We start from the raw sequence: 16686 nt of genomic DNA on the forward strand, positions 1-16686 counted from the left end.
ACTTAACTGTCCAGCAAAAATTTCTATGGCATATTTTATCTACAGAAGTAAATATTTCTTCTTCTTACAATGATACGTAATTATTAAGCAGCCTTAGACTTTAAGATCCATTGCAGCATCTGAAATTTCTACTCTTATTACAGAAGATAAAAGCACCCAAGTAGTATAGCAATCACCCAGTGACCCACAGTGAGTCAGCAGACATATTAGGAACAGGTCATCTCATGTTTCAGCCACTTACATATTTCAGCCACTTACATATTAAGAACTAAAATCTGAACAGCTATTCTTGAGGTCCAAAGGTACTCATCAACAACATAGATACCCAACTGCCTGCTCACAAGAAGGGAAAGGGACAATTCCTAGCAGAAAATTGTAAGAATGGAATAAGCATTGGTATGAAACGTATTTGTCTTGCAGTGTGTATATGTACAAAGGCCTGGTACGTATGTTGGAGGTTTTGAAAGTGCCAATATGGCATACCATCATATATCAATCCATTTCAATCACAACATGCGTAAGTATCTCAAAAAACCAGAATATTTTCCTTATGTTTTTTCTCCGTCTCTGCAAAATACTTACGGGTTACACTTTTTCTTCTTCTCTTCTCCATAAGCCAGATTCTTGCATCCCTTGATGCAAATTTCCAAGATGTAAGCTCTGAAGATGTATCTTAAGGCAAACTCTATTTCTCCTGTGACATTAGCTTTGCCAAAATTGCCAGATTCAGTGCAAGTGCTGTTAAGACTAAACAAACTTCCCTAAGAAAAGACAAACATTTGGGAAAATGAGTGTCAGATCAAACAGGAAAAAACATTTATTTCCTTTAATAGTCAGTATCTTTATAGACATTACTGTAAAGCTACTGCAAATCACAAAATGTAAGGTAACCTGTAGAAAACATTCCATTGCTTCCATAACAGCCTTGAAAATTATGACTGTAATTGCAATAACTACTGCTTTGCCCTGTTCTAGGGCAAAGCTCTCTAGGCTTGGAAATTGCTTTGTTAAGTAACTTCTAGATCTAGAAATTGTCTTAGAATAAAACTGCTATGTCGCTTCCCATGAGAAAACTGGGTGTCTGAAAGGGATTGAAAAAAACCCCTGAAATCTAAGAAGGTACAAAGCATTGAAGTAGACTCCTTTTAGTACATAGCACACAGTAGAGTACACCACTGAGACATTAGTTTCTGTCGTGTATTAAAGGAAACATAAGTGGCCTGCACATTCCGTAAATACTTTACAAGATGCCTCAATTCCACATAAAAATTGCACACTTCGTACTGCAGACCAGTAGGATTCAGGAAAGATTAAAATAGGAAGACTTCCTATTTGTTGTATTCTGGTGCTAAGAGAAGATGTCTCCTAGTTCACCTTGTTCTCCTTTCAATCTACTTTCACCTTTGGGGCAAAGGTTTGGATGCTGTCCATCCACATATATAAAAACCACTTGCATCCAGCACTACAGAAGCCATGACAGGGCAAAGAAGGAAGAGACTGTAATGCTTTCTGTGGCCCAGCCCAGACATGTAACTTTATGGTGCTATGTAGCCTTCACTGTAACAACGTATCAACTAAAAATGGTTTGGTCTCCATTCATTTATAATGATATTCTTTAATGTGAGCCCTAGGAATTTTTTACATCGCATTTGTCACGAAGACTCAATTGTTGTTGTGATTAGTCTCACAGCAACATTGCCCTAGATTGCTAAGATATCTGTGTTAGATCACTCCTCCCTCTGAAAATAAACACCAACCCACACAGGACTGGTTAACCAAGGAGTTCTGAATTGCACAACCCAGCAGCTAAGATTGCAGAGTAGTGTTTATAAGATCATATCTCTCTTCCATGTAGATACTTTTCTTCATTTGTGCAGCATGCCAAATACTCAGTTCACACCAACAGATCCATTAGATTAAAGCACCTATCTACTCTATCTTATAAACTCTAAGTAACACACATACATGACAAAAGAAGGGCCAAGTGCTTGTTGAGGAAGTCAAAAGAAGTGTCAGGACTTTTTTGACCTGATGCTTGTTGCATGTAATCTTGCTCCTTCCATAAGATGTTTATCAGTGTAATCAATCTCCTTTGCAGCTTTGCTTTGCTCTGCTCTTTCACTCACTGACATGTTTTTATTCACTTGACCAGAAAATTATTATTTTCCACCAAAATCCTTTATGGTAATGGAATACAAAGAGTTTTGTCTTAGCTCATGTCCTAAGAAAAGGTTCTGTGAAAGTCCCTAATATTTATTCCACAGAACACCTTATTTATTTAGAAAGGCTGGATAGGTGTTCTGGACTGAATATCACCACACCTCTCCTACCTGCTCAGGTGTCACATACATTCAATGTAGAAGTCACCATCCTTTTTGTTCAGCGAACAGGGATTTAGCAATGACTTCATGTATTGTACTTCTGGTGGCATGACTGGAAGCAATGTCATCTGATATTTTGGAAGACACATTTTTATGGAGTGGCCTTCAACATCCAGTACTTATCCATAAAGAGAAGCTTAATGGAATTTGTCCCCTCTTACAAGATAGTAAAAATATTACAGTTTTAAGCCTGAGCCCTTTATAGACCAGTTCAAATGGTCTATAGCATCAGAAATATAATCCACAAGTTATTACCCACTTGTCAGCTTAACACCTCAGACTCCACAGTGCAGTAAACTGTCAGAGAGCACCAAGGTCCCTGTGTGTGTTTATACTTCTCTGTAAAGCCAGCAGGCTGGTTTAATTTTGATTCCCTAAATCATTTTACAAGGTCGGTCATGAATTCTTTGGATACTTCACCCTGCTTAACCTTGTCACTAATACATAGAAATTAGCTTCCACAGTTAATCATAGGGGCTTTAAAGCATGTGCTGAATTCATTTATAACCAGCTTCCCTCTCTCTCATCTGTAGTATTCAAAATGCCATCCGTCAGAGGATGATTCAATATCATGCCCTAAGCCTATGAACTGCTCCTCTGGCTTCCATCACTGTCAGTTTCCTCTTCATTCACTGACATTCTGACATTTGAATTTCCACTGACATTTCCAATACCACAGTTCTTGCAGACTGACAAAACCCTTCTGTTAAATGAAGCTTGAAGAGAAAAAGCTAACTATTAGATTAGAAAGTACTATGTTCATAATCCCAACCTTAATATAAATTGGGAAGAATGTTAGTTGTATTTGCAAAATTCAGAAGAAGCCGCTTCATAAATTATTCACTATTAATTGATGTATCCATCTATCAATTATCCATTATTAATTTGATTTGGCTTATGCTTCAGAAAGTTCACAGTGTTACTATGAGGACCATGCCAAAGGCAGTCAGTCTTTCATCAGATACAAACTCAAGTAAAATTCTTCCTTCATTTTGTAATATAATCTAAAATACACCAACATTTTGCACAAGCTTTTATATTTGTTCCCTTTAAGCATCTGTTCTAGGTCTTTCATCCTTTAACTTACATGTTTTCTGCCATCACAGAAAACCGTATCGCTTGTGGGACTGGTTGTTATGTCTTCTTCCTCCTTGCAACTACTTTTTGTCAGAATTTCACTGTCATTTTGGGCCCCAGTGATGAGCTGTTGCAGACTGGGTGTACTTTTCATCTGTAAGAAATTCAGAAAGTAGTTTTTTTTAAGATAAAGAAAATGTCCTGGTTCCTTCAGGAAAGCTATCAAAAGAAAATGCAGTAAATAGCTACAGTTGACTCTGATCAAGGTCATGCAGGTGGCACACTTTCAAAGATAATGTAGTACCTTAAATGTTGATTTATAACTCCTTCCAGCTAGTAGTACATTCACTATATTAATAATTTTCTAAAATCAGCATACCACTAGCTAATGTAATGATCACTACCACAGCAATTATTAACAACAGTCTACTAATAATACACCAAAAGTAGTAATATACTAATAAAAGGCCTTATTAGCCCTTAACAAAACAGTAATTTTGGAAGAAAAACAATAATCTTGCCTCCAGGAAATGAAAAATAGTATTTTGCAATATGTATGACACATGCCCATGTTTACCTATGCAAGAATGAATGTACGTTGAAAGGGACTTGAAAATAGAAAAAGACAAGTTCATATTTAACTTTGTTTATAGAAAAAGCTTAAATTTCCAAGGTGTTCTTGACTTTGCTTTGACTATGTCCATTCACCTTTCCAATTTTTCCATGAAATTTGAGAAAAATTGAGATAGATAGATATAGCAAAACTCCTTGAGATTTTTCTTCAGCCCCCTCTGTTATGCAGAACAACAGTTAATAGAAAGAGGTGCCAAAAGATTAATACATATGGCTAGAAATATGCTGAAATTAGATTTTAGCTCATTCGGGCACACCACTTTCCCTGGATAATACAATCTATGAAAAACATGTTCACAGCTCAGTGGGTCCAAAAAGAGTGAGGAGAGAAATTTTATATGGTTAGAATATAAAAAAATAATTTCTTTTTCAAATTGTGTAACAGAGGTTACCTGAAAGACTAGAAAGAATACAGTCTGACTAAAATCAACAAAAAGAATTGGTACTTTTTTGTATAAAAGAAACAGGTAATATATACTTAACAAACCTGAGAGCCCCTTCTGCACAGTCAGCAGAAAGCACTAAAGAATGAGGACAACAGATGAGATAATATATTGAGATTACTTCTGAAAAAAACAGGATGTGCAAAATCCTAACCATAATGCTGTTATGATGACACACAGATACTGTTATGTGTAATAACTGCCTGACCTTAAGAAGAGATGTAAGAATTATGTTGCCTTGTGAGAGGGAAAGAGACAGAAAATGCATTGAGAATATAGTCTCAAAAACCCCAAACAAAACCAAAATAGTGTATTTCCCAGCACAGAAATTGCCTCCTGCCTTATAAAACCTAAACCACCACAGATTTAATTTGCTGAACACAACAGCCTACTACACACTGAATTTTAGCTTGTACTTGTATCAGGAAGACTTTGGTTGTATAATACAGACAATAAGTGACTGACAAGGCACCATAACTACCAGTGCTAAACTTAGCATCAGGTCGCACAAGCGAGACTCCCCTGTAGCCCAGATCTAATGTCACGGGAGAGGTATCCCACAGCTACCAATGCACCACAAACAGCTTCCACACATTGCACATGCTTGCTTGTTCCCCCAGGAAGGCAGGTATAATTGCAGTTCCCTTAATAAACTTAGAGATTCTGATGACAAGAGGCCCTTGAAAACACTATTCAATTAACTTTCCAAATCCAGATTTTACACTGGCTGGTGTTTTTTGCTATTGCATTAGGGTTTTCTCACTAATACTGAGGTTAAATACAATGTCTTTAAACTTTAATCTGGAGGAATCAAGCTCTGAACACATCACAAATTTAGAAAACTTATCTAAGAAACAGATAATGTTCTTGAGACTGAAGTAGTGCCCCAGTTTTATATACTGCACATTCAGCTATTACTTTACAGTCATTCCCAAGAGAAAAATACACACTTTCCAGGGGGAAAAATCCACTGTTTTGATTCAGTCTCTGATAATGAAAAGTTCTCTCTGGTGTGGAAAGCACAACAAGTAAGATTTCTACATCATATTTCATTATAAATGTAATTAGTTGTTTTGCAAGTGTAATTTAAAATATGTTCTGTCCCATAACTTAAGGTATAGTTCTAGTAGGGATATAAACAGCTACCCTTACTAAAGGAAAACAAAGATGGGAAAGAAAAAAAATAAATTGAAGAATAATAAATAGTGCCATTGACAGAAATTAAAAGTAGTTTTTAAACGCACAGTAACAACACAAAAAGTCATCATATAAGTGTGGGAAGAGAAGAGTAAAATTTCCTTTAGCATGAAAAAAACTAAAATGTCAAAAATTACGTTTACAAAAAAAAAATCAACAGTAATTCCAGTAAAATTAAAATTCTAGCTTAAGGATAGTCTAAGTGGTTTAAATGAAACAAAAGGTTCCTGGCTCAGAGAAATAGTGCTCTGGCACACAAACAACATTGAAATCTATCTTTCAAAACCTGCAATGCAAAGTGTGGACATAAATTAAGTCCTAAATCTTTAAAGGGGCGATTAAAACCCCACATAAATAATTTGGAATCTTCTACTAATACATTTCTCAAGCCAAAGAGTCCATATCCATCTTTTTAACATGACAGATTTTTTGTGATCAGTGTGAGATGTAGCATAGTTGAAATCCACATTATCTCCAACTCCGATGCTTTAAAAGAGCAATGCTCTGCCTGTGGAATAAAGTTAACACTGAAATGTGGCTTGCCACAATGAAAGCCAATTCTGTTCATAATTTAATTTCATACAAAAATACCAGAACTAATTTCACAGAGTTCACAGACCTTGCTGGGCCAATTCAGACTGCCAGTCCATGCAGTTTGATATCCTGTCTCTTCCATTTAACAGCACCTGACACTTCAGAGGAAAGTGAACAATGTGCACCAAGGGAGCTGTGAGTAATGTGTGCCAGGAGGTCTGGCCCAAAGCAAGAGCTTTTCTCAGCATCTAATTCAGGCACTTAGCAGACCACATTTACCTCGTTCAGATGAACAAGGCAATTCAATAAGTACCCACTATGTGGAAAACCGAGTGTGGACAAAGTTCAGTCACTTGAGAGCTGAAAGCATACAAAACAAAATCTTCAGTGTAACTTTAAAGCAGAAGTGTGACATCATCTTCAGCCCTGCACAATTTGTGGGAAAACAGATGACTGGATTTTTCTCAAACTTCTCAAGAAAACACTGAAAGTTAGAGACTGTAACCAAAGCAAAAGGAAAGGGGAAGTTGCACAGCAACTAACAGCAATGTTTTCTCCCTGCCAAGTCAAAAATGCTCAAAGATTGCCAGGATGGTTTTGGGATGGTCATAGCTTGGTCCTGTTCAGCAGCAAAAGGGACAGGAAGAGGGCAAGACAGAGTACATCCCTGCAGCCCAACAATCACATAGAGCAGACATCAAATCTGCCTCAAGAGAGCCTGTGAACACCCGAGAGCAAAATGACCCATCCCCTCCCTCTCTATATGAAGGTCTTTGTAAAAATTTCAGTCTAACATTTCAACTCTGGACTGAAATCAATTGTGCAGACTCTGTCAAAAACCCTGTGGAGAATCAGAGTTCTGATCATGGTCAGTGAACATCAGCTAAGCTCTGTTCATACAATAAAAGTAAAATTCCACTGTATAAGTCATTGCTCTCACAAAGATATTTCATTAATGAAACAGTTCTTACAGTTCGAGAGAGTGTATAATAATATGGATACCTTGCTTGTAATGTTGATGGCAGTGTCAGACTGGCTCCTTCTTTGCCACCTTCTTTCCACATTCTTCCCAAAGTCTGTGGTTAGGACACATCTGTCAGTCATATCATTCTGAGACTTTGAGATTTCTGAAGTGAAAATAAAGAGAAAAGTCACTATAACAAACTTTGCAAGCAATCCTGTAGATTTATAGGCTAATTCTGTAGCTTTCAAACTTTTATCCTGCAACTTTAGTGTTGATCTCCTAAGAGTAAGAAACAGATGGGAAGACAAGTGCTTGTCACATTTTATGTAATTATACTTTATGTAATTATACCTAAATCTTTCCTGCTATTTCAATTGGAAATTTTACTCTTTGTTGCCTATCATCAGAACTACTGCCATCAAATACAGTTTCTTTGCAGAAATAGCTACTACAGTCCGTATGTATAGCTTGATTTGTAAAGTGGTTTGGTTTGGTTTGGTTCAGGATAAAAGCAAGATCATTATAACAACATAAAGCAATATGACAATGAAAATCAGAAAGCAGAGCATATTGGAAAATATTTAGAAATTTATCCAAAATATGTATGAAAGGAGAGATATTACATACTCTGTTCCCAAACCACATATAATTTTAAGAACATGACTAGCCCTCATTGACTTCAATAACATTACTCATACAGATAAGCTTAGCCGTACTTAAGTACCTTATTGAATTAGTGCTTCAGTAACATCTAGTTTATTGTCAAATAAATTTACAGGACAACTGGACATTTAATGCACCACTTTTCACTTCTTATTCCTCAGTGTACATTCAGAATTTCACTTAAAGGGAAGGGCAGCACTCATCCATGATTTCTGAAGTTGAAAATAGCAGGTTTAGCTGCAGACACTTTGTTGCTAATCCCAGATAGCTATTTCATGTACCACTTAAAAGTTATTAATTCTTCATGAGAGACTATCATATGTTTAATTCATACAGAAGAAATAAATACTTTTCTCACAACATGAACCTCTGTGGAGAAACCTTCCACACAGTAGACAATATGACAGTGATGGTATTGAAAAACAATGGGACTCAAGTGTGATTTTTAAAAGACACTCTGGGGTAGTTTTGTTCTTAGCAGCAATCAGTCCTCAGATGTTTACTGTACTCTTTGTACATCATTAAGGAACCATGTGACCTATTCAAATGCAGGCTCAATTAAGCCACCCCCGTAAATGAAACCCAATTTTTAAAATACACAGTGAAATCAGAGATCATAAAAGAGAGTGAGAGTTCTAATGGAATAGATACAATCTGAATATCTTGAGCAGCAAAGCAGAAACACCAGCTTGCCTTACACTGTCCTAAAATGAACAGGTTACAGAACAGGTTATTGTGAGAAACATGAATGTTCAGTTTTCATATCTATTCCTCCTTTGGCTTCTCTACCCAAACGTCAGCAAAGATGGACACTATCTCTAGAGCCAAGGATGGCTTTTTACTGCAAATAAAACTACAGCCAGTAATTCATTTTACATTCACCAAATGGCAACCATTGGATTATAATCTCCTGTTGCTGCCAAGCCACGCTGGAACAGGAGGTAACAGCATAAAGAGCAGACTGTACAATGGCCGTTCTGTGCTGCACTCGCTAATCCTTTGTTCCCACTGCTCCCACACACACCTGGCTCCAGTGATAGAATCAGAGGCATAACGAAGTTCTCCGTGTTTATTTACTTCAGTGCACAGGAGCGGGATGTATTAAATACCTCTGCAAACCAGGACATTTTTATCTAGATAAGATACAGAGTGCTAACTTTAGACACATGTGACCAAATGCTTTTATCAGCACAGCACCAGGCTTCACTGGAGGCCATATTGTCTGAAAAAGCTGGTTTCTTAAGAAATCCAATTCTTTCTCTTCGTAAGACTTCCAATGCTTTTTAATTATTGACTTCAGTGATTGCAACAGCCTGTTATTTTCTCACAAATCGAACCGCTCTACCCTAACTGAGGATGGTATCACCTGCATGGGGTTTCTCACACAGCTGAGCCGATCTAACAAGTAGCTGCCGTCTCCCTCTTCAACCACTGCTCTTCCCTCCTCAATCTCTGGCTCCTGACCACATGGTACCCTCCACTGTACATGTTCCAACACATATGTCCTACCTTGAGCCTATTGACTCACTAAACCAGCAGAAAAGTATCTATATGTTTTGTCCAGGTTAACGTTATGCCCTTAAAATTAGCTAAACCAGTTTCCAGAGGGGTCCAGAAACACCAGTGCTAAGTCAAGTCACAGCAGCATAAGGCTAGAAACAGGGAAAGAAGAAAAAGATGTGTGTGGAGGAGGATCTTCCATGTGGTAGTAGCGAACTGATAAATTAGCTTGCTGCAGTCCTGACAGTCTTTACCAGTAACTGTGGGATATGACCAGGCTTCAAACTATCAGAAAGCTGGATAAATTACTTTGCACCCAGTTCAGTGCTGCCTCACCTGTCTGCTTCCAGTAATAGTGTCCTATGCTACCCTATATTTTTCTGTGTGGAGCAACAGTCACTGTGTCTCTGCACGGCTTTAATATGTGTTCACGCAGATGCAACATTGAATTTGCATAGTTAAAGGAAAACAGTCCATTAGGGTGGGTAGAAGAAGCTAAAGGAAAGACCAAACAAGAGGTAAGGCAAGAGGTTAGGGGGAAAGGCAAAAAGGCACTAAAGCCAGTTTTATTCAGGTCTGGTCTCACATGTGGGGTTGTATAAGTTGAAGCCAGTAAGAAAATATTAAGGTTTGTTCAAATACATGCAAATTTGCAAGCCTCTGTAATCTTGCTGAGACTCAGAAGTGGTTTTCCTCTGGTCATTGATGCCTTTGTTTTTCACACTGCCTGGCTGTCCTTAGTGTAGTTAGTCTTAGAGGTGCACACACAGTCTGCAGCCCAAGGAACAAGCAGCATAAGAGAATGGAAGGAACCAAAAGTATCAGAATGAAAGAGGAGTTGTTAAGACTGGACAGCACCTAGAAATATGCACTGCAAAAAACCCACTCAACTAGTCAGACTGAGAAAGAGGAAGGAAGTCCTCATGTAAACTGCCAGTAAACGAAAATATTAAACTCTACTTCCATTAAATAACAGACTCTTTGACAGTCAGTTGTGGTTCAGTCAGACAGAAAACACGAAGATCAATACAGCAGAAATTGGTTATTACTTGGTGCTAACATGAGTTAAATACACTGCATCTGAAAACCTGGTAAACTTAAAGATTGTATACTACAGTCTTTTCCATCTTTACAGGAAAGCTATTCTGGGTTGATATAATCAGCAAATTTAAAAACTAGCAGAATACTGAAGGAGAATTAGATTTACTATATTATTTTTCAGGTTGGCATAGCCTTAGCATTAATCATTTCAGCCATTACTCAATATCCTTGTTTTATAACTATTTCTTGGCCAACACTGTGGCCAAAAAATTGAAACATTTGACTTCATTACTATAGAATGACAAAACAGTGAAAGCTACTTACTTTTTATGTTCGTTGTGAGAGACAAAAACAAGTTTTCCACAGATTTATTAAACCTTTTAGACTCTCCAAGTTCCTGCAAATGGGAGATGCCATGAGTAAGAAAACACAACATTTGTCATTTTAAAGTTTCCATGATTATATCAGATGGTAAGGCTGCAGCCCTTTGCTCATTTCTGTAGAAAAATATATCTGAGGACATACATACACATAGTTGAAAACTGTCAGCTGTTGAAGATGGAAAGTAATCTTTTCAGTTCCATAGTCTTTGACATATAAGTGGAACTCCTTGTAGGAAGATCACACAGCAATTTCATAAATACAGCTAATTACATCACCAGTTTGTTGTAATGTGGTTAATACTTTTATCTATTACAGATGTTCCTGTGCCTCTGAATCAAAGTTTTGTCAAACTCCAGGTATGCACATAAGACTGTTTACAGAACTGCAATGGGCTTAAAAAACAGACCTGAGGATCCAGTCCAATATGAACCGAAATAGTAATTCAGTGCAACTTTTATGCGTTCTGAGCCATGTCCTACTATTCTGTCCACTAGAAACTGTAATGCAAAGGCAACCATCAAATTCACTGTTCTTCACTCAATAATGAAAGTGACACATGAAATGGTCATTTTATAAATAACTGTTGAATATCTTAGGAACATGGGATCCCTTCAGGTTTGAGGGGAGCTCAGGAGATCCCAGTCCAGTCTTCCAATAGTGAGGCACCAAAAACCATATGCAGTATTCCAGTGTCAGGAAGAGTGGTTGAACACTTCCCTTAAAAACTGAAAACTAATTGAAAACAGCCCTCATAGCCTCTAATCTTTCTCTCCTGGTACCAACACAGCATAAAAATAATGACAAAGAACATAAGGTATCGTTTATATGGCAGTGTGATGTTATAGCAGTTGTTGTTTACTACGTTTCTGTGGCTGGCCTTTACACATGAATGAAACTCTACGAGGTGAGTATATATATATGTATATTTTGCAGATACGTACATTTACCATCACATTGATTCCTGCTGTTGATTCTGTGAAAGGAGGTGGAGTTGGAGGTACGACAGAAATTTTACTAGAAATTTAAGAGATTAACAGTTAACAACATTTAATATATTATGCCAATAGATGGATAAATAAACCATGTCCATGCACAGTATCTTTATTATATGGTCTTTCCTGTACACTATAAAAATCTGGGTTGACATCCTGTGTCTTTAAGGGTTGCAGCACAGGTTTGTTGCCTGTTCTTAAAAATTAGGTCTACCTTTCTATCTTCTTAATTGTGGGCTGATCTAGGTAAAATTATTGAATTAGAACTACCAGGAAGACCTAAGTTAGGACAGACTCCCTAAACTTCTATACAGCTAGCAGTATTACAATCTGTGTTCTGAGTTCTAAAACACAATTCCTGTATAACACATCCCATTTCTATTTCAGAAATTTTTTCAGAAAATAGTCATCTTTATTTACAATAATGAAAGCATCCTTCCTTGCCTGAGTCCAGAGCTGTTAGAGGACCTTTACAACATTCCTGCCATTCCATCTGTGGTAAATAGTGCTGCTCTGTGAAAAAGAATCTAACTGTTATCTGACTGATTCTGTTATCACAGCACAATCACAGATCTCAAGGCAGCTGGTAAACTTCCTTTTTGACTCTCTTTTAGTTTTACCACATTTACGCAAAAGCAAGCTCTGGTTAGGATCTTATCTAGCTGACTGTAAGTTTCTGTCTTATGCAGCTATGCCTAGCCAGATAATTATAATAAATTGAGACCATCTCTATATATCTTACTTTAAGTGGGATTTTGGGGGGAGGAGGGGGTTTAGTTCGTTAGTTTTATTTTTGGTGGTTCTTTTTGTTGTTGTGGTTGGGTATTGTGTTTTAAGGAAGAGGGTTACTTTAATACCATATAGTTTAAGCAGACTGTTTGTTATATATCACTGGTAATAACTTAACTATGGGCATGCTTTAGCCTCTAGTCAAAGTATTCACTCTAAATTAGACTTTTTACTTTTTTAAAGTTTGGTTAGTGGAAATGTCTAATTAAATACAGAGCTTCCTGTCTACTATTTATTCTAAAATTGTCATATCAGCAATATCTCCCATTGAATCAATAACGATGCTATTATGACAATTAGTAAATAGTGTTCATCTATGATCATTTAAAAGTATTGTGCAAATTTAACAGATAATGGTATAAACAGTTATGCAAAAAATATAAGCACATAAAAATAATGGATGTACCTTCATTTCAAGGAAGACACTATTACTCTAAACATAGTACTCTGTTGTACTTGAGATCTTTTCTATGGATTGCTGACAGATAAAAGTGACAATTTTTCTACGTTTTTGTCATTTGTACTCCAAAAGCGTCGAATTTTGTTTTTCATAATAAAAAAATACAAACTGTTGGCTAGTTTATAACATAAAATATATCACCTATACAAATCTCAGTGTCCTAGGACCGTTTGTCCTTTTGAGTATTACCTCAGTTTCTGATAAGATTTCAAGAGCTTTGCACCAACTGTTTCATGTCTGCCTGTGAAGGAGGAAAAAAAATCCAAAGGTCATTTAGCAACAACAGCAGTTACTAATGCCAGTATAACACTTTTTAAAATCAGTGCCTTTCAGGAACTGGCCTGTATTTACAGAAACTCATGCACGTATAAGTCAGGAGTGAAATCAATGCCCACCTAATGCATTAGCATATATGCCAAGCAACACAAGTTTCTCCTGTGTCACAAACTATGGTGATTTCACCTCTCACAGGTGACACAGTCAGACTAACTCTTCCCAAATCCTAAGGACAATCACATACAGATGCTAACAGGCCCATTCCTACAGGCTGCTAAGTGCTCTCAGCCTCCTGATGTCCAGGAGGCAGGTAGTGCACCGGCCCACTGCACTAAAACACACTTCAGCCACAAAACTCAAACACTAAGGAAAGCTTAAAAATGTCTATAAGAGCAGGCACATGGTCATCTCTTGCATCTCATGAAAATTCCTCTCACTTTTCCTACAAGAGACCTGACCACCCATAAAAATGCTTGACTAGCTCACAAACATGAGCAAAATCCTCTGTTAAGACTATTCCTGCAGGGAAATAACAACCATGTCACATTCCTCAGGTGAGCAGTCACAAGGTGTAAAGAACACCAAGGAGCAAGCACTTCATCAGGCACAAAGAATGAAGACTCATAAAACTCTAGTTTGTTCCGAGGTGATCACAAACACAAAGAATGGCTAAAAGCATGTTACAAATGACCGACTGAAATTATCTGGAGTATCTTTAATTACTAATAATTCCTAATACAGAAAGCAGCACATAATCCACGTTTTGCTAAAGATGGCATTAACTATAACATTAACTATAACATTGCTTACATAAAAGTAGTAGACCTTGGTGGTGATAGAAATAATAGTAAGCTCATCAGTATTACAGCTTTCAATCAAGACTCCATTATTCATGCTCTATTATTAATAAGTAATATTTACTATCTTAGATTTTAAATTTATTAGCCATTAAAGGCAATATACCACTTTAATGAAAATATTGATCTTATTCTTTAGGTAGAAGCTACCAAAAAATTAATAAAAAGCATACTGATGTCACCCTTTGGGTTATTTTAGTCTGTAACATGAGAAAATTTCACTGTAATATGTATTTTTTTTCAGTTAAACTTACTTTCCAGTGAATATTTCGGTTACGCTGTATTTTCAAACCAAAAGAGGGCACTGTCTCTCCAGGATTGAAGGATGCACAACGGCTGTTGTGTTTCAGTTTGCCATTTTTTTAACCTCTTTAATTATATCAGTTGGTCTAATCAAAGGAACTAAACAAAACATATTTCTCCCTGCAGGTTTATCTTCTGTATATCTTTAGATCCTTGTGACTTCAACAGTATAACTAAGCAAAATGCTTCAAGCACCCACAAAGCTTTGATAATTCAAAGTGAGGACTCATTTATTTTGCTGGAAAAAGAGACAGTACCTTCAATAACAGAGAGATTGATAAAATTACCAGCTTTAGACTCACTGAAAAGATCGAGGGGAAATTATTAATAACGGTAATTGGATAAAATTGTGGTTTTAAAGATCAGTCAACTAATACATTAAAATCAGAAATTGTCTTACCTAGAATGGACTACAGTGAAATCTTTCAAATTTGAAATTAATTTTATTAGCAGGAGCTGTAGTTTAGTTTCTTAATATGTTACTTTTTGTCTTTCATGAACACCTACTACCCAAAATTTGACTGATTACCTTCTTATACTTATAAAATTCTTCCTATTCAAGTTTCCCAAGACATATTTAAAGCCCAGTTCCTTCCTTTTCTCCAACTACTCTTAATCTAGATGTAATGCAGATACTGGAAGTGAAACTCTATCATTTGACTATGTTCAGGCACAAAATAAAACAGCTGCCTATCTGAAGTGGCACTTCAAGGGAAAGAGGAAAGAAATCCTCTCCACCAGTTATTGTAGGTGAAATAAAAACTAACACCCCCTTGGCTGACAAAACACATTCCCCACAGAGCGATCCATCCACATCCTCTATAATTTCTTGTAAGGCTTTGTACTTTTGATGGCACTGAAAAGACTGAACACAAGGCAATGGCACAGCTGCCTGAAAGTAACAAAACAGTAAGTGTTTAGCTCTCTGTTGATTTATAGCTACATATGTTTTTCTTTCTTCCATTCCATCATTTCTTTCAGCTTTAGAACTTTCTCAGTGAAAACAACTGAAGTTTTAACTTTGACAAATGATGGATGCAAGATCATTTCCTTCCTGAATTTATACTTCAACATTTCTATATTTGCTTTATGTCATTGTATTTCTTAGAAGTCTTACACACTCAATAATTCAAAGTGATATGGTCAGCAATTTTCTTATTACTCAAACAAAATAAGTTATACTTTAAAATGCATCCTGCTGGTTTGTGTTCATGTTTTATTTAGTGCACAGACAGATGCACTGAATGGCAATTTTTGACACATCTCTCATCAAATGGAAGAAACATTAAATACAGTGGCAGACTACATTCTGTGTTTCACTTAGATGATGATTACATATTACATAGCAGCTTATGGTCTATTCCAGTGATTACCTTCACCTGGATATTTCTTTGCTCGTTCCTCAAAGAACCATTCACCAGCCTTTACTTTAACATCTCTGAAAAACAATGAAAAGATATTTGAATCATCATGTTCCCAGGTGCCTTTCTTCAAATGTTTGGTAACTATTTAACAATACAAAAACCTTTTTCAATCCTACCATAAAACTAAGATTTCTTGACTGCTCAATCCATTGACCAGTTTTGTTGTGTGTCTGAAAAAACCAGAGGGGAGATATCCCTGGGAGGGAGTTGTTTTAGTTTTGAGGTTCTTCTGTTTGTTTTCCTTTCTGCTATGTAGGACTGCCCATGGAAAGTGATACGTACTGCTCTAGGCATTGCTCTGAAGCCAGGAGTCCCAGCTCCATTCCAGTCTATACAATCAACTTGCAACACAGCCCAGGCACTTGTGCTGCCTGGTATCCTGACTGCTTACAGCTGCAGCCTACTCTGAGAAGCAGGGAACGTCAATGGTAGAGGACATGGTTCCAAGCAGAACTTGGGGCAGCTATCAGGGAGCGCTGAGCTGTCTTTTTATAAACTATAACTCTCTTCCAAACTGTAGAAAATTACTTCAAACTAGTACAAATTTGTTTAGTTTAAGACCAGTACCTTGCCTTATATTTCCCACTATTCTAATCTCATTTTTCCACCTTCAGAGAGAGTGAGGTGGTGGATTAATCTTGTGTTGGCATAAAGTAAATTTTCATCCAAATCCTCACCCTTTGTACAGGAATATATATCATCCAGAACAGCTTTTGACTAATTTCCAAAACTATCATTCTTTGCCTACATATTATTTTTCATCAAAAG

General features: G+C 36.8%; 1 protein-coding gene across 3 annotated transcripts in view; it reads right to left on the minus strand.

Moving 5' to 3' along the window:
- The window catches only part of SYTL3 (synaptotagmin like 3), a 32624-nt gene that overhangs the window by 6918 nt on the left and 9020 nt on the right, over positions 1-16686 (minus strand). For all 3 annotated transcript variants that reach the window (XM_039387414.1, XM_027751457.2, XM_039387415.1), the window contains 7 exons: positions 15868-15932; positions 13248-13299; positions 11759-11831; positions 10758-10830; positions 7268-7392; positions 3469-3612; positions 583-761 (listed from right to left, as the gene is read on the minus strand). In XM_039387414.1, the coding sequence (XP_039243348.1) occupies positions 583-761; positions 3469-3612; positions 7268-7392; positions 10758-10830; positions 11759-11831; positions 13248-13299; positions 15868-15932 (711 nt within the window). The remainder of the gene's footprint in view (positions 1-582; positions 762-3468; positions 3613-7267; positions 7393-10757; positions 10831-11758; positions 11832-13247; positions 13300-15867; positions 15933-16686) is intronic.

This window comes from Pipra filicauda, unplaced genomic scaffold, assembly GCF_003945595.2.
Source record: "Pipra filicauda isolate LSUMZ 115617 unplaced genomic scaffold, ASM394559v2 scaffold55_size4083901_pilon, whole genome shotgun sequence".
In the NCBI taxonomy this organism is placed as follows: domain Eukaryota; kingdom Metazoa; phylum Chordata; class Aves; order Passeriformes; family Pipridae; genus Pipra; species Pipra filicauda.